Source organism: Haliotis cracherodii, unplaced genomic scaffold (genome assembly GCF_022045235.1).
Source record: "Haliotis cracherodii isolate W230 unplaced genomic scaffold, xgHalCrac1.p SCAF_4, whole genome shotgun sequence".
NCBI lineage: Eukaryota > Metazoa > Mollusca > Gastropoda > Lepetellida > Haliotidae > Haliotis > Haliotis cracherodii.
The window spans coordinates 70,916,577-70,936,066 of record NW_027266297.1 but is presented as its reverse complement, the minus strand read 5'-3'; the positions used below and the strand labels follow the sequence as shown (position 1 = coordinate 70,936,066).

At 38.8% G+C, this 19,490-nt stretch overlaps 1 protein-coding gene across 1 annotated transcript; it reads right to left on the bottom strand.

Moving 5' to 3' along the window:
- Positions 1–276: 276 nt before the first annotated feature.
- On the bottom strand, positions 277–19,033 carry LOC139478198 (uncharacterized). The gene is made up of 2 exons (XM_071260573.1): positions 18,379–19,033; positions 277–830 (listed from the first exon to the last, which is right to left on the bottom strand). The coding sequence occupies exons 1-2, from the start codon at positions 19,031–19,033 to the stop codon at positions 277–279; spliced, it is 1,209 nt and encodes a 402-aa protein (XP_071116674.1).
- Between the last annotated feature and the right edge of the window lie 457 nt (positions 19,034–19,490).

Below are 19,490 nucleotides of genomic sequence, written 5' to 3'. Positions count from 1 at the left end.
TAAACAGTTTAGACAAATCGGCACCCTGACTCCTCCAAATATACACAAAACCAAACCTATACAAATACAGCTTAATTTTAGATGCCCAATTACATTAAAATTATAAAAGGTCTATTATTATAGTTGGTACAAACAAATGAAAAGATATAAGTATATAAAATAAAAAAATAAAATAGGACATTCTAACTCACCCACCCAATCCCTCAATGTACAACTATTGCTTAAATTTGCATCACATGCCACATGCGGCACACACTCACACTTTCTTATGCTGAGTCACCATATGCCATGTGCCCGCAGATGTGTAAGGTAGTTAAACACAATCTGAGATTTGATCATGTTAATTCCGAACCCGTAGTGTGCCCCATCGTAGCTCATGATGCCGTCTGTCATGTTGAAGGTGTCCAGTATTGGTATCCCAGCTGCTCTGACATGGCTGTTGATGAAGGTGTTATATCTGACAACGCTGCTGTAACTCTGGCCTGGAACCCGTGGGGTTTTCAGTATTCCGGGAGCGTGGGGGGACACCCACACCAGTTTCGGCCATACTGTCTTATTTTTTGCGTATTCGTGTAGAAGGTTGATTGATGCAGAAAGAAAGTTCTTCCAGACCAGCTGTTCATTATAGGTCCCGTGGATACCAATGCCCACAAAGAAAATAGACTTCTGGTTCTTTTTACTTTTCAGTAAGCTGAGTAATCTTGGGCCTTGATTGTGTGTGGTGAGTTGAACATGGATGACGTTGGTCTGGCCGCCACACACGGGAGCGGCGTAGTTTAAGTAGTAGTCGCACAGTAGCTGCATCCACCCTGAACAGTACTCCCGCCACCCTGGAAACATACAGCACACTATATTCACAAACAGCAGTGGGGAAACACAGGACACTATAATCACAAACAGCAGTGGGAAACACAGCACACTATAATCACAAACAGCAGTGGGGAAACACACAGCACACTATAATCACAAACAGCAGTGGGAAACATACAGCACACTATAATCACAAACAGCAGTGGGAAACATACAGCACACTATAGTCACAAACAACAGTGGGGAAACACAGCACACTATAATCACAAACAGCAGTGGTGAAACACACAGCACACTGTAATCACAAACAGCAGTGGGGAAACACAGCACACTATAGTCACAAACAGCAGTAGAGGACACAGCGCACTATAATCACAAACAGGAGTGGGGAAACACATAGCACACTATAACCCCATACAGCAGTGGAGAAACACACAGCACACTATAACCACAAACAGCAGTGGGAAACACACAGCACACTATAATCACATACAGCAGTGGAGAAACCCACAGCACACTATAATCACATACAGGAGTGGGGAAACCCACAGCACACTATAATCACATACAGGAGTGGGGAAACACACAGCACACTATAACCACGTACAGCAGTGGGAAACACACAGCACAGTATAACCACATACAGAAGTGGGAAACACACAGCACACTATAACCACATACAGCAGTGGAGAAACCCACAGCACACTATAACCACATACAGAAGTGGGAAACACACAGCACACTATAACCACATACAGCAGTGGAGAAACACACAGCACACTATAACCACATACAGCAGTGGAGAAACCCACAGCACAATATAACCACAAACAGCAGTGGGAAACACACAGCACACTATAACCACAAACAGCAGTGGGAAACACAGCACACTATAACCACAAACAGAAGTGGAGAAACACACAGCACACTATAACCACAAACAGCAGTGGAGAAACACACAGCACACTATAACCACACACAGCAGTGGAGAAACACACAGCACACTATAACCACAAACAGAAGTGGGGAAACACACAGCACACTATAACCACAAACAGAAGTGGGGAAACACACAGCACACTATGACCACAAACAGACACTGCAAACTCAAAAACGTCTTTTTTCCGTTTATGGTCATTGGACGTTTTCAAACCATCGTTTTCCGTCCAAATAACGTCGTTATTTGACATCGGAATTTGCTTGGAGAGAACGATACCGTCAAGCTCCTCCCTTTCTTGATTGACATTGTCAATCAAGCAACAGCGTCTACCGGTATTTATACTTCTCAGATTTCATTGGTCAGTTCTCTTGTGTTAGATTACAGGCCCGCGTTTGACGCTGCACTCGAAGCGTTTACGGAAGTACTGAAATCAATCGTTCTGAGCATGCGGATTGCTTAATGCCCTGTCCAAACCTTCCGTTCTGTGCATGCGCGATTTCGCGTATTGTTTCCTAGATTTAATGTCACCACTATTTGACAATGATTCATAAAGACAGTCTCGTGAAAGTTCGGAATTGTAACAAGTAACTCCATTTAAATTAAAGAGGAGCCCCAGTGATATGGGAGATTCCGAGATGAAACTATTCTATGGCTATCTAGGCTGTCACCCCACCCGATCTAAACGGGACCCGAAAGCTTTTTGTATGCCATATAGTCATATTGAAGTTGACCAGAATTATACATTGTATTCCGGTCGATTGTGTTCTTGCATTTACTTTTAAGTCAGGAAACAAGACTTAAAAGTGGAGTGGAATAATTATTTTAATTATTAAATGTTGGCTATACACTAATCTGGACGAACTACTCATTGTTCTATTTATGTCATCCTATATACTATTAGTATGTTACCGTTCTAAAGTCATCCTCCCACATAACATTATATTGTTCATAGTATCAAAGTTTAATCAACAATATCAAGAGCAGCGATTTAAACCACTGAAACACCCAAACACAAGGCTGTTATCAAGCGCTAGTGCAGACGTGATGCATCGTAAAAACTGTATCGTGATGTCTTCAGGAATACAATTATACTACGAGATAGAACGGCAAACGCTTACTCACCGGTGGAACGTAGACAATATCGATAATACAGATATAACGTATTTGAATGTTAATACTAAAGACAAAAACTCATTATTATTGCAATGACCATATAACACTTAAACACGTTTACTGGTAACTTTCATCAGTTTTGCTCTTCCCTTTAATAACTTTGTATCCATAACAATTAAGATAAACATTCACTTCAAGTAAATGAATGAGTTTGTTTTGACGCCACAGTCAGTCAAATTACACACTTTGATTACACACTTCTACCAGGTCGAACATCGTGGGTCCTCATTTTCTACCTAAAGAGAATAATAGTTCATATGCTAATCCATCTGCGAATACCGTCCCGCTCAAGATGACCAAACTTGTTGCTAAATGTATCATCTATCCCCCCACTCTCACCCCACACCCCACACGCACGCACGCACGCACGGTCGCACACACACACGCACTCACGCACACACACACACACACACACACACGCACGCACACACACACACACACACACACACACACACACACACACACACACAAACAAACAAACAAACAAACAAACAACGGACCTAAATAACCTAAATATTCACGAAGAGATAGGGGCACATGATGAGGAACTAGAAAGACAATTTTCCACTGTAGAAGTAAATGAAACTGTTAAAACACTGAGTAGAAACAAGTCCCCTGGGCCTGATAAAGTTACAAACGAGCATATAATTCACGGGGGTGAATCTTTGATAAGATATCTGTGTGCCCTGTTTAATGCTTTTAATTATAGACTAGGAATGGTCATTCCTATATACAAGGGTAAGAATGACAAATCGGATCCCCGAAACTATAGAGGTATAACCTTAACTTCATGCATTGGAAAGCTGTTTGAAAAACTTATTGTTAAGCGCATTGAACTAAAAATGATAAAGTCAAATCCTGATTTCCCCGACATGCTCCAGTTCGGCTTTAGGAAAGAACATGGGGCAATAATGTCCGTTTTCACCCTTATTGAAAGTATTCAATTTTACTTACAGCGAGATTCTACAGTATATGCTGCTTTCTTAGACAATGAAAAGGCTTTCGACAGAATATGGCAGGACGGCCTTTTTTATAAATTACACCAAATGGGTATCAGAGGAAATACATGGAAGTTATTACACCATAGCTATACAAATAGCCATGCTGTTGTTACTTATCAGGGTGAACAGTCAGATATATACCATGTAAGACAAGGTGTCGGACAAGGAAGAGTTCTCTCTGCTTGGTTCTTCTTAGTCTTCATTAATGACCTTATAACAGCCCTTAGACAAGCAAATAGTGGTATTTGTGTATTTGGTCTAGATATTCCAACTGTTTTGCTTGCAGACGACACAACTCTTGTGAGCACATCACCACGAGGGCTTCAAAACGCACTTGATACAGTACATTCATATGCCTCAAAGTGGCGACTAACGTATAACCCTTCAAAAAGTAATGTTGTTGTCTTCTCTAAGACAAAACAAAAGGGGTTAGATATTAATTGCAAACTTGGTGATATAAAAATAACAACATCTGACTCTGTCATGTATGGTGGCATACTACTAACGCATAACCTGTCATGTAAATCAAGTATTGAAAAATGTTGCCAAAAAGCAAGACAAAGTATTAATTCGTTAAAATCTGTGGGACTCAACAGTTCTGAGCTACATCCAGCTACCAGTGTAAAAATCTGGTTAAGAATGATATTAAAAACAAGTTTTTACGGCTGCGAACTGCTCTTTGATATTAAGGGTCAAAACATTAATGTCATTGAAAATACTCAACGCTATTTCGCGCGAACTATACAAGGACTTGATAAAAGATCTCCATCAGAATCCATTATTGCTAATCTTGGGCTGTGGACAATGATCGGCTATATCGATAACTGTAAACTTCAGCTGCTTGGCCGCTTATGTAACTTAACCTGTAACAGTCTTGTTAAACATCTTTTTTGCGCATACATTGCAAATCCAACTAATCCTAAATCTATATGTGGAGATTTATTATCAGTTCTTAACAAGTATAACCTACGAAACAACCTTTGTACATATATAAGCTGTGGTGTATTTCCTACAAAGAGAAACTGGAAGCAACTGGTTAATAAAACCATTCGTGAATATGAAGAAAATATGTGGCGCAGAAAAGTTTCTGTCAATACAGGTCTTTCACGCTTCATGCTAATACACACAAAGCTTACTCACCATATATTATGGCAACTAGCATATCAGTACCCAGAACAGAGGTCAAGTTTAACATTTTGTGTTAGAGTTTCATCACGTAACAAAACTTCCAGGGACTGTTTATTGTGTAACAAGCATGCCTTTGATTATGATAATCACATCATATTACATTGTGAAGCTCTACTCCAGGAAAGAAATGAACTGTTTTCAACCTTTATTGATCTGCTTGATGTTGAAACCTATGTCCAGTTGGAATTACAAGATGAAGAAGATATGTTGTCATTTTTCTTTGGTGCTGATACTCACTTCTCACAATGTATTGATATAGTTACATGGGAATCTGTTATATTGATATTTTCTGCTTATGTACTTACACTAAAGCCTTACCTTGATTATGTCATCTGATCTAACCTTTTGTACTGTGTGAATGGCATGACACTGGTGCTACTGTCTTTTATTGTATATATGTACAGGTAATATGAGTTTGTGTGAATACGTTTGATTAATTATGTATAATCTTCGGATTAACTTCTGGAGGAAATAAAGAATCTCTCTCTCTCTCTCTCTCTCTCTCTCTCTCTCTCTCTCTCTCTCTCTCTCTCTCTCTCTCTCTCTCTCTCTCTTATTCATCTCATTCCCATAGAGCTGCTCATGCTCACATAAAGATGTAGTTATTATGTCACTGTTTTATGTCTTTAAAAATATGTTACGTGTTAATCAATAACAATAACAACCTACCGGGCAGCACATTGTGTAAACCCTATCCCCATTGAAGTCTCCACTGTGGGTATTCCTGGGGACGAAAAGGCCCCATTTTCCTAGAAATCTCATTAATACATTCATACGCGGCTTTCTCTACCTTAAGAAGATCATAGTTAACATGCTTATCCAACTCGAACTACCATCCCGCCCAAGATGAATGTTTTATGTAATTTCCACCCCACACACACACACACACACACATTGTTTTATTAAATGTATCCTCGAGAATCAGTAAGAAACTAGATATAACTGCCTTTGTTCTGTAAATCTCACCAAGTTTCAGCTTTCGCCTCTTCCTTTGTTGAATGAGATTTCATATTTGTAAAACGATCTCTCTTATTTGTCTGCACCATCAACCTAATTGCAGTTTTCCTGTCCCATATTGCCAAGCAGGTGACCCGCAAGGAGGAATACCGCCCTCCCTCAGTCATACTGTGCCTAGCACAATATGTTGGGAATACGTAGCCTTGCTGTGGGCAGTCATTTTGTAATAATTTGGCAAACTTTGATATGTAAACAGCAAATATAATTCGGTTCATCAAAAACGGAAAACATCGGATCCTACTTATTTTGTGGATACCATAACAATAAATCAAACCAATAGATCGTTTAAGCTAGCATGAATAAAAAAAAAAAATAAGCAAGTCGATAGTCATAATTCTCTCTGTTGGTCCTACGTGAAATGTTCTTCATGAATAGAATAGATGGCTGATAGACGCAACTTCAACTGTTCATCTATTTTCCATTAATGTATGTTACATAGTTAATATGTTCATGGGCTTCTTCACTGAATGTATAGTGTGGAGGACTACTTCACTTGAGGATAAGTAACATAAATAATGATGATAATTATGATAGTATTGCCATTATTATTCCTTCAGATTATTAAAAAAAAGTTATTATGTTTTCATATCAAACATAGAGAAAGTGGTATGGAGATTTTAGCATCGGAATTGTTAACATTATTCTTAAAGATATTATGTTTTGTTTGTTTGTTGTTTAATGCCGCACTCAGCAACTTAAGGATATTACAACATTACATTTAGGTTCTATTGTATTTTGAAATTTGTATTATTTTGCAAATGTTACAGAGACCTGATAAGTGATATAATAATGTCGCTATTCTTAACAGTAAGAATATGTTAGATTTATCAACCAGAAATATTGCACACCAAAGGATAATCATATTTCATGACACTATTCTACGTCGATGTTTCACGATAAAACATTGTTCTATCATGACGTCATTTATGGAGATTCGAACATGCACTCGCAACTTGAAAACGTCGCAAATTTGACCTTATTTTGGAGAGGTATGTGTCGAGTGAGTTGTTCCCAATAAATGTTGCTGGAGAAGGTAGATAAACGCAGTGCCCGAACAATCGAATCCGAAAGTGAGAGCGATATGACAATGGGTATTGGGAGAAAAAGAACAGATTTTCGACGAGAAAATTGGGAGAATATGCGAGAAAGACCAAACGCAAACCCTAAAATGAATTTATCTTGCATGGCCGCTATCGGATTTTATTCAAGGAGTCATCATTATTTAAGTACGGGTAAATATTTTAAAGCGTGTAATTTTTCCTAATTTAACACCCTCAAAGAGGCTGTGCGTAATGTTGATATCTCATATAGAAATAAACGAGTCGTGGTCGTTGTTTATCGTACAATAAACAACTCCCACTCGTCGTTTGTTTCTTAATTGCATGACCATATACACTAACATTATATCTTTTTATGTTTATCAGTCAACAAACGCGACATAAGCATTTCCATTACCATAAGAAACCCTTGCCAAAAGTAGCGCCAACTGCACGATTACGACAACATCAGGAGCTTCATGATTCACCATAATAAATGATGACACTGGATGCTCGCAAAAACGCGAGCTCATTCCGATCCACTAGTGGCACCCGCCACAAACACATGCAAAGGCAAACCAATTGTTCACCCGAAAAGGCAGAGAAATGCATCAGACATCATTTTGGTCATTGATACGTCAAACCTGGAAATGCCGTCTACACGTCCAACACAAAGCCCAAGACAGGACCCAAATCCTTTAAACCCGTCAAAGGTTCTGTTAATTACATTGATACATTTTCCCCTAACCTTAAGTTATCTATACTAGTTCTGAAGTAAATCGTATTTACCCGTATTATTCGTCTTATGTTATTTATTGCCGATAAACAGAATATGCACACTTTCTGAAAGTACTGTGTGATAAGTCACACACCAAACCTATACTCTCGATATACATGCTGCTCTTACTTAAAAAAGACTATTGGGATAACATGATACATATATTAAAATACCATGCTTTCCTGATGTGCTATCATTCTAATTTGAAATAATGACATAAATAGTTACCACTCATCTTTAATATTTTTCAATTATATTTTATAACTATTGTTTAACAACTACGTTTTTTCTGTAAAATATGTTCATTTTAGAAATTAGATGTTATTCTAGCATCAGGTCTGTGTAACGTTCACTGCATCAGCATTGACATTAAAACGATATTTACGTAATTATATAAATACATACAGAGGAAATGCTTAGTGAGTTAGCATTAATCTTTTAAGGAAGAGTGTAGGACGACTTGCTTTATACATACATATATATATATATATATATATATATATATATATATATATATATATATATATATATATATGTATATATATATATATATATATATATATATATATACATATATGTATGTATATATATATATATACACATATATGTATGGACATTTGGATGATATAGATATACCTCCTTATAGATAGTGTTCGTAGATGATTGTAGAACATGCATGAAGAAAATGGAATATTAATGTGAGTTATCGGGTTAATACCACGTTTAGCAATATTCAGCCATATTGCGATATTGGTTTCAAACATACAAGACGGACCATGAAATTATGATTTGAATTTGGACCAGGTTTTCTGGTGTGAGATAACACCCCATAATCTCCTGTAGAAAAAGAGCTTAAAAGCAGGAATAAAGATCACGAGATGATACTGATGTTTACATCTGGACATATATTTGCGTAGTATTACTACGTTAATTCATCAGTATATATGTATTTTGCACAAAAGGATATTGTAGGATCGACGCTGACATGCGCATATAACCTATTCACCAGTGCTGTAATATTTAATTCATTTGTCTTTTGACACATATCGACAGGAACATGGAGAGTCCGTCTGAAGATATATAGACATGCATGGGATATTTTGGATAGTTGTACTTCACGGCTAGACTAACGCTTAGTCTTTGAAAACATATCAATTTCATTAAAACGAGAAACTATATTTAAATTCAAAAGGAGCCCAAGTGGGATCGAAATGTCAGCCTGAATCTGTTGAACATCTAGGTTTGTTTCATTTTGGGCTATAGCATTGCCGTAAGGCCTGGGCGGAAGGGAATACCTGTTTGCACCCATCAGATACCAGTCACAACTTCTCTCTCCAAACGAGAACAAAATACAAAAAATGTCGGAAGTGTATATTTTAATCCTTCTAATCTTCTATCTAGACACATGTTTTAACTTTAAAGTAACTATATGTATCTCATGTATTATTGGTATCTGTGATGCTGGTACCGCTTTGTCGCCATTGTGTAATTTTTGTGGAGTTATTATGAATATCAAATACATGTCTTGAAATATGGACTTGTGAAAGAACTCATCATTGAACCATATGCAGTCTAACCAATTTACTTGGCGTGTATGGACATATTATCCATCTTCTGATACACATCTATTATGGACATATACAGAATTTCATTGTACCTTATTATTAAAAAAAATACCCGTGAAGATCCGGGTTAGAATAGGCCTTCAACAACCCATGCTTGTACGAAGGCGACTATAACATGATCGGGTGGTCAGGCTCGCTGACTTTGTTGATGCACGTCATCGTATCCCAATGGCGTGGATCGGTGCTCTTGATGATAATAACTAGATTGTGTGGTCCAGACTGGATTATTTACGAACCACAGTCATATAGCTGGTATATTGCTGAGAGCGGCGTTTAACAACAAACAATCAAACAAAAACTATTATTAAACACCTTCCAACAATGAGAAAGTAAACTTATATTTTCTATATATTTTGTTATATTTATAACATAATTTGATTCATAATTTAATTATTGCGTTGCTTTCTTTCCTGTCATTCAATGTACATGTTCAAACCCCTAAACTTTGAATATTTCATTTTTCACAAATGGTTACGTTAGTGAGTTGCCTAGATCTCTCGTTACCTACTCACACGAACAGATTAAAATAGTTTGTTTTACTATCATATTTCTGTTTATTTAATTCATGATACGAAATTGATAATTCATTGATCACAGTATAGATCATATTCGTTTATATCACTATCTGATGCTAAGGTTTTATTGCAGAAATTATAATTAATTCAAAATGTAGAAAGATACACAATTTGCCATTATTTGACTTTTGAACTGTACAAAGTGTAATATAATGATCAGAATGCTTGTAACGGGTAGTATTTAAGAAAGAAAGATTAGTCGATAAGTCCCATTTTTCAGATATGCCCTTCACATAGTATTATTGTATATCTCCTGAGAGAGGTTTACATTGTAGTTCTCATTATTTGTGGATAATTCAAAAAGCAACATAGAAAATAATTATATATTCTCCCAATGCGAAAGAATACAGAGTATACAATAACTCGCAATTCTCCAAAAGAGATTTCAAATCACAATAACATATCTGATATAAAGAGAGGTGACAATGATTTAATCTCTACATTGTGCCCTTGTTCGCGAGCCCTTGGTCTATTCAGCAAACAGCCCCAAACCGAAACTCCACAACATATCCGATTACGCTAACCCAGGCTGTCCCAGTTCTCCATGCGATACTGGCGCCCTTGTACGTCTCCCAGACCATAGAGAATAAATTTAAAATGAATCCAGCTCAAGTCTAGAACGATTTGGCAAGCCTAGATTGCCTCAATTCTATCCATGAAAGTATGCATTAATTAAAAAATATTGTTCTTGGCTGCTTCAGATTATATTTTGTAGATACATAGTTTAAACTACGAAAATTTTACTGACACCGGCGTTGTCCCTATTGAAGCTATTTATAAGAATTTCGAATGGTCGTCCAAGCCTAGATTGCCTCAATTCTATCCATGAAAGTATGCATTAATTAAAAAATATTGTTCTTGGCTGCTTCAGATTATATTTTGTAGATACATAGTTTAAACTACGAAAATTTTACTGACACCGGCGTTGTCCCTATTGAAGCTATTTATAAGAATTTCGAATGGTCGTCCATTGTTCGATGTCCAAACATCGATGACAAGTGAGGATATAGTAATCGTTGATGCCGCGCTACACTATAATAAAAATTATAATCAAGTTGACTAGTATGTACATTACTACAGTGTACATGACAATGCCCTTCGTAATATCAAATACTAATATATTATTGTGTGATGAATTTAACTGGATAAGTGGTAACATGTGATATTAATATTCCATCTATTTCTTTCCTGGTTGGTCCATCCATGTCTACAAAATGAACATAATACAATTAGAATGGAGCACAGAACAATTCTTAATTTCAGGCTAGAGCGGTGGAAATCTAGACTTTCCCAATCATTATAGACTTGAGTTGGTCTCATATTTTACATTATTCTCTTGGGTCAACGTCACAGCTCATACCATACACTATCAAGACCAGTTTGCCCCCCGCCGGAGCTCCTGGATTTTGGTTATATCATCTAACTTGGCCAACTCTGCTCTTAAGTAAACAAGAACTTAATCAGCGAGGGGTCCTTTATCATCCCTATGTGACTGCTTATAAAAATCTGATATCTCTTCCCAAAGACCTGGTTAATAATATATTTTCTGGTGAATATTCGAAACAGAGTGAGTGAATTGGTACTACATATGTATACGGTTCTATCTTAAATGGCTGCAGCGCCCCATTATGAAAACAAATTGCTTTAACGCTGCTCTCAGGAGTACTCCAGTGATATATGACGGCGGTCTGTTGTATAAGAAATAAATGCAAATTAAATCTTGAATCTTGAAAGTTGTGACATTTCCGCAAATAAGTATCACATGCAGTATACAGTATATCAACTGCAATATATTGTATACAGAGAGAGAATGTGTTTATTTAAGTGTCACGTGCACATTATATGATAAAATACAAAATGTACATTCATAGAATGATAAAAAGCACCCGGCCATATGGCCTATGAGACACTATAATCTAAAATATCACAGAACAACAATAAGTTAAGAAAGAACAAATGACAAACAGTCCCCACATTCAATATATAATTAAAACATGAATTATACCCAAACCTGCTTGAGAACAATCATACAGGTCTATCAACAACATAGATTCTCGCACAGACATGCATTCCGCCGAACGCATACACACATGTACATACACACACGCATACAACATGCAGTATACAGTGTGTCGCGAGCTCTGCGCTGGGTTGGAGCACACATTTACTACCCCTCTCCCTTCGGCAAACACCTCATGGGGGTTGTAACGAGGTCACAGGTCAGGCTAGTCCTGCACCATGACCGTGGAATATATTTATTTTATGAAAAAAAGATAATCTAGAAATGCATACAAAAGCAAGTCTAGCCAGCTCAAGCTAGCTCTATTCCACATCAGCATAGGGATTTTTTATTTTTTTTAGAGTCAAGAAGGATATTGTGTAATATAAGATTCCAGAGACTAAATGTTAGTCTAAGGTCAGGCGTGCACTCGTCAGTTGTCTTACACGGACAAGAGTAAGATCATCCGGAAGACCACTGCACTAGAGGTATGTGGATTGTTGATGAGGTACTACGTGTTTGGAACTGGGAGTTGAACACTAAGCACTTTTAGAGAAGAGCTCACAATAAAACGTTATTGACTCGCGGACGGACTTGTGTTTTCATTTCAAGACGTACATGTATCAGGTTGAACTTCAACGACAGATGTAACTTGGTTACCGCTTCATAACTGTAATATTAACTGAACTTTACGCCTTTTATACACATTTGTGATGGGGCGACAATGCGACGAGACATAGTTTGACCTTGAAAATGTCGCGTTACGGCATCGTCGCCCTTTTGTAAAATAAAGAAAAGGATTATTCAAAGAGCGACAATGCGACCACGCGACAATGCGACAAATGTCCAATTGTCGCGCTTTTGTTAATTTTGACACGTTTTGCTCGTTTTTGTAAGGGCGTCAATGCGACAACGCGACAACGAGACAATGTCCCTTCCATAGTGATCAATGCAAATAAAACTGAGTTATGAAATAGAAGTCTGACATGCCAATTAAAAGATAAAGTGTTGCAGCTTCTGATTTCATAGATCTTAGAGATGGATTGTCAGTAATGGGATGGGTGATGAGTTCATCTGCATGCCGAGTCTATACGCTGTGATTAACAATAATGCTCTGAGTCAATACATTTTGTCAAATGTATGACATGTATTACGTGAATGAACATATTGTTTATACTCGGTAAAAGTGAGGACGGGCATCATTGTGTGTTTCCGTGCTTTGTTCAGGTGAACAATTGATTTGTCCTTGCATGTGTTAGTGACGGGTGCCACTTGTGTGGCAGGATACGCTCACCTTTTCCCGACAACCCGTTGGATGGCCTGAACCACTTCGGATTTTTATCCCACATCAGTCTGATACACCGTGATATAACTAAAATACTGTAACAGTTGAAAATGGTGTTTAATGCGATTACCGTAGTGTGTTACTGCAACTGTTCAAATTTTGTGCAGTGATGTTATGGAATATGTAAAAGAAAGCATATTCAATTATCCAATTGATTTGAATAGAATATACTTGCGTCAGTGTATTTTATTAACGCCCCAAATCGTAATTTAAACACATATAATAACAGATCATATACACGCATGGTGCCTTGACTTGGTACTAGCTTTAATAGACCATCCCGGAATAAAATAGTTCCCCAAAAGTGAGGAACATATGTTTCAGTATGTTTACAAGAAATATATTCCAAACAATATCCTCATTAGATGAGAAGATCTTTTACAGTAAGTCAGTAAGTCAATTACAATGACAGAGCGTCGTAATACATTTACATCAAGTACAATACGTCAAAATGGCCGACACGATAAACGTGACGGGAGATATTTCAGAAGTTGTTAATTAACCTGTTGCTATTTCAAGCCTTTGTCATCACTGATCAATTGGCCGATCATTGAAAGGTGATTGTAAAGATGTGTCAAATAGATACTAAGGTAAATTCATAGATTGCTGTAGATTGTCACTACAATAGTTTGGATTTTAAAAAAAATATTTTTTTGGTGTGTGTGTGTTTTTTGCTCTGGGACGGGTTGTAGCGAGGGTATCCTTGAACGGGCATGCAACTACACTCTCTGACTTATCCGAGAGTAAGCTAAGATGCTAAATTCAAAATTAAAGGGTCTAAATGATGAGAAACAACGCTTCTGTATGAATTCGTACCAGGGAATTCCAAGTGTTTTCCCCAAGAATGTGGAAGTAGTCAATGTTTACGCCATTTCAAGAATACTGTCACGCGAAGAACGTCATGTGACCGACCTCTCGTCCAGTCGAAAAGCCGTATATCTTGTAAACTTCACATTAAAAAATTAGTTATTGTTATAACCAAATGAAACACAACCAAGTATCCGACAGAGGTAACTTTGCGGAGGGATATGTTACCACAATAACCTTGGTAACATTGTTTGGTTTGACTTCTTGGCGCGTGTCTGTCCCAAGTGTACCAACGCCCAGTGTGATGAAGGAGAAACGATGGTGTTGAATACATTTTTCAAGTGCGAGTCTTCTGATTGGTCAGTGCCAAATCTCGCGTTCTCGTGATCTCGGATTCTCATATTTAGCTCGTTTCCAAAGGTCGAGATAGCGAAAATGTCCCTTACAGTATTCCACAAAAGACTGTGTTGAGAGTTCATATTCTATTGCAAATACGTCAGGCATTCCGACTTCCTTACATGAATCTAAAACGTACTGAACTGTTAGCAGCCACGGCTGCCTCTAACAATACAGCATCACCGGTGAGTAAGAACATGAATTGAATGCAATGTATTCAATTGAACCCTTTACACAGATACGGCGTCAAACCATACCCACTCACTCATAAGTCAAATTTAGTTGCACGGAATACTATGGAATCCTAGAAGGGACATTTTTGCGTTGTCGCATTGTCACCCTTTCAAAAACAAGAAAAACGTGTCAAAATTAAAACCATACTCATTCAATCATTTGTGACAGTATCGGATTTTGAAAACACTGTCAGTAAAGTCAGAAGATGTAACCCTCAAATACATGAACGAGAAAAGTATATAATAAAGTGATTTGTACAGATCCCACTTACTCCAAACCTGCTACAGTCCACAGGGGGCCTGATGTTATAGAACATTTCATTGAGTGTTTGATAAAAGAGGGAGTATATTTCGATAAAAGGCTTAAAATTGTACAACCAATGCAACTGACAGCTAATGAAAATAATGCCTTTAAGATAGCTTATATTTGTCATATCTGTCAGATAAAATTGGCATTCGTCCGGGTACGTGACTACCACCATCTAATTGGTGTGTACAGAGGTGCTGCTCATCGGTACTGTAAATGGCAGCATCAAATGCAAAGAAGAGACGGTAAACAAAGTAAAAACAAAGAAAATAATTTGGGAGAATTTTTCATCCCTGTTATATTTATCATGAAAAATATTGAATGCTATTAACAAGTGATTGACATTGTCATTGTCCGAAGCTATGTTGGACAGGTCTGCAAGGTTTATATCTCACCGAGCATTCAAAGGCTTCTGAAGAGAAAAGGCATCTTGGGAAGCACGCCACTTCTTAATGCGACGTAAGGGGCACGGGTGACCCAGTTGTCTAAGGCGTCGCGATTCGCTGTGCAGAGTTGGGCACACCAGAAACCTATGATAGTGGGTTCGAATCCCGGTTCGCCGCGATTATGTTGCAAGGTTTGTCAGCGCCATACCCGTGCTCGTGGGTTTCACCGAAGTGGTAAACGTCTGAGGCCTGCATCACTTCGGGCTTTCCTCTCACATTAAGCTGAAACGCCGTGATATAACTGGTATACCGTAGAAAAAGGCGTTAAACCCAACTCACTCACTTACTATGCGATATAATCCGATATCAAATTTTCCCTCCTTATTCACAATATTATATAGAGTTAAGTGGGTCCAAAAAAGGAGACTGGGTGTTTTGGATTAAAATAAATACCACACCCATCCTTCACCAGGCATGCTGAAACTATAAATCATAACAACTCTCTTTACTAGGGGTATTTATATAACACGCTTCACACTAGGCTTAGTGTAGCTGATCCATTCAAAAGTTTCCAACAGTGCCTGATTAGTCAATCATAACATATGTTTATCGTTTACCTCCGGTAAACAAAGGTGGTAACCACACACATTATTCTCCATTCTGCTGTGGTTTTAAACTTGATCGAAGAAAGGCTAATGGATATGATTTACTGATTGTTTGATTACAATTCAAATAATGAAGACCACATTGCTTACTGAACGTAGATGAAATCGAGGGTCAGGTTAGATATTGCTCCTTACAACTGGCGAGCTATTTAAAGCGTGACGTCATCACAAACGTGACTGTCATTGGCCAGTCAGAAGACTCGCACCGGAAAAATATATTTATAAGTGATGCAGAACTCTCTTTTCTGCTTCATCACCAGTGTACGAATGTCCCAGAGTACCAATGTCCTCGGTGTACCTAAGTCCTCAGTGTACCAGTGTCCTCGGTGTACCTATGTCCTCAGTGTACCAGTGTACCAGTGTCCTCGGTGTACCTATGTCCTCGGTGTACCAGTGACCTCAGTGTACCAATGACTTCAGTGTACCAGTGGCATCAATGTACCAGTGTCATCAGTGTACCAGTGTCCTCAGTGTACCAGTGTCCTCAGTATACCAGTGTCCTCAGTGTAACAGTGTCCTCAGTATACCAGTGTCCTCAGTGTGCCAGTGTCCTCAGTATACCAATGTTCTCAGTGTACCAGTGTCCTCAGTATACCAATGTTCTCAATGTACCAGTGTCCTCAGTGTACCAATGACCTCAGTGTACCAGGGTCCTCAGTGTACCAGTGTCCTCGGTGTACCTATGTCCTCAGTGTACCAGTGTCCTCGGTGTACCAATGTTCTCAATGTACCAGTGTCATCGGTGTACCAGTGTCCTCAGTGTACCAGTGTCCTCAGTATAACAGTGTCCTCAGTGTACCAGTGTCCTCAGTATACCAGTGTCCTCAGTGTACCAGTGTCCTCAGTATACCAATGTTCTCAGTGTACCAGTGTCCTCGGTGTACCAATGTACTCCATGTACCAGTGTCCTCAGTGTACCAGTGTCCTCAGAATACCAGTGTCCTCAGTGTACCAGTGTCCTCAGTATACCAATGTCCTCAATGTACCAGTGTCCTCGGTATACCAGTGTCCTCAGTATACCAGTGTCCTCAGTGTACCAGTGTCCTCGGTATACCAGTGTCCTCAGTGTACCAGTGTCCTCAGTATACCAATGTTCTCAATGTACCAGTGTCATCAGTGTACCAGTGTCCTCAGTGCACCAGTGGCATCAGTGTACCAGTGTCTTCAGTATACCAGTGTCCTCAGTGTACCAATATCCTCAACTGATCAGTGGCATCAGTGTACCAGTGTCCTCAGTATACCAGTGTCCTCAGTGTACTAGTGTCCTCAGTGTACCAGTGGCATCAGTGTACCAGTGTCCTCAATATACCAGTGTCCTCAGTGTACCAATATCCTCAATTAATCAGTGGCATCAGTGTACCAATGTCCTCAGTGTACCAATGTCCTCAGTGTACAAATGTCCTCAGTGTACCAATGTCCCAGTGCACCAATGTCCCCGTGCACTAATGACACCACAATGTCCTAACAGTACAAAAGTGTTATAAAAGGGCTTCTGAGCTACTTTATGTCAGATGTTGCCCATGTATATATATATATATATGTGTGTGTGTGTGTGTGTGTGTGAGAGAGAGAGAGAGAGAGAGAGAGAGAGAGAGAGAGAGTGTGTGTGTGTGTGTGTGCGCGCGCGCGCGCGTGTGCGGGTGCGAGCAGGTGAGAGGCGCAGTTTTAATGTCTCAGCATAATTCATAAATGCTACTGAGCTTAAGATAAAAGTCGGGGACTTCTGTCCACCAGCAGTAACATAGACCCAGTTCAAGGAATTGTAGCAAAGGCCAAAAGTTATGGCATCAAAAACATGCATCCAAAAAGCAAATGTTGTCCCAATGAACAGTTGATTTTGTTTGACAAGATATGACACCATTTGGGACATTTTTATTTTGGTCAGAAAGAAAACAAGATACATTCAATATAGTTGATTGGGTGGTCAGGCTCGCTGTCTTGGTTGATAAAAATCAAGCAGTTGCGTAGATTGATGCTTATGATGTCAATCTCTGGATTGCCTGGGCCAGACTCGATTATTTACAGACTGCCGTCACATAGCTGGAATAGTGCGGAGTACAGAAATAATAAACAAATAAACAAACAAACAAACAAACCTGTTGGTGTTGTAGACTTTAGCGTGGAGTCCTTATAGTTGCCAGTGAGGATGTGGACGGTAACTGTGTACATCTGCCTCAAGAACGAGTCCCCGATGTAGTAGATAGTAGCCCCTTTAATTAGTTCACACGCTTCGTCTTTGTTCAACATTGAGATCTGACAATTAGGGCTGGATGGTTTCCAATCAGCAAGTTCAGCATTTATAGGTCTGCGCATGTCGAAACAGTTCTCACACATACATTCCTTCATTGTCTTATACACGCACTTGTTGTTATAGCAACATGGCGTTGGACCAAACGGATCACACAGGGGTCGGAACCACAGAGCCTGGTGTTGTAGGCCTTTCAGAAAGTCAAAAGTTGCATTTCCACAAACACCATCAGGGCGTGCCAAGGTTGTTGGTACAAAATATTTTCCTCTGGATGTTATCAAGAATCTTTCAACTTTCTCTCTTTCTTCAAACGTCACGCTCCTCGTTATCCACGTTCCTCGCACCATTTCGTTCAAAACGTTTTTGCATTCGGCCTGTGAACCTTTTAGAAGAGAAAAGTGCAGGATGGCCATGAACTGCTCAGGTTCCCAGGTAGTGAAGACAAGGAGTCCAGTCACCACAAACACAGCGGTGAGGAATAACACATGATTCTTCTTCAGCATGACTTCAACACCGGTGATGACCACTGTGAATGTGCCTTCATACAAGGTTCACATTATCTGGCTCTGTCCATCGAAAAGGCCCAAAGTTTTTCCTTTTGTGCATCACTGGAAGAGAGAATTTATAATGATACATTTTAAATATCATTATCAATAAGCGCGTTATATAAAAGTACATGTGGATGTAACACTCTGTCATACCATGTTCTCTGAATTGACGTAATGCTAAGACCATTGTTGCAGCAATGCTAACATCATTGTTGACATAATGCTAAGACCATTGTTGCAGCAATGCTAACATCATTGTTGACATAATGCTAAGACCATTGTTGCAGCAATGCTAACATCATTGTTGGCGTGATGCTGACACTATTGTTGACATAATGCTAAGACCATTGTTGACGAAATGCTGACACTATTGTTGGCGTGATGCTGACACCATTTTTGACGTAATGTTAAT

What these genes read in the sequence shown, in the direction of transcription:
- LOC139478198 (XM_071260573.1), bottom strand. Translation starts at nt 19,033, where the DNA reads ATGCTGAAGAAGAATCATGTGTTATTCCTCACCGCTGTGTTTGTGGTG. An exon ending in AAAGTCTACAACACCAACAG is followed by an intron (nt 831 to 18,378) that starts GTTTGTTTGTTT and finishes GTATGTTTCCAG; the next exon opens with GGTGGCGGGAGTACTGTTCA.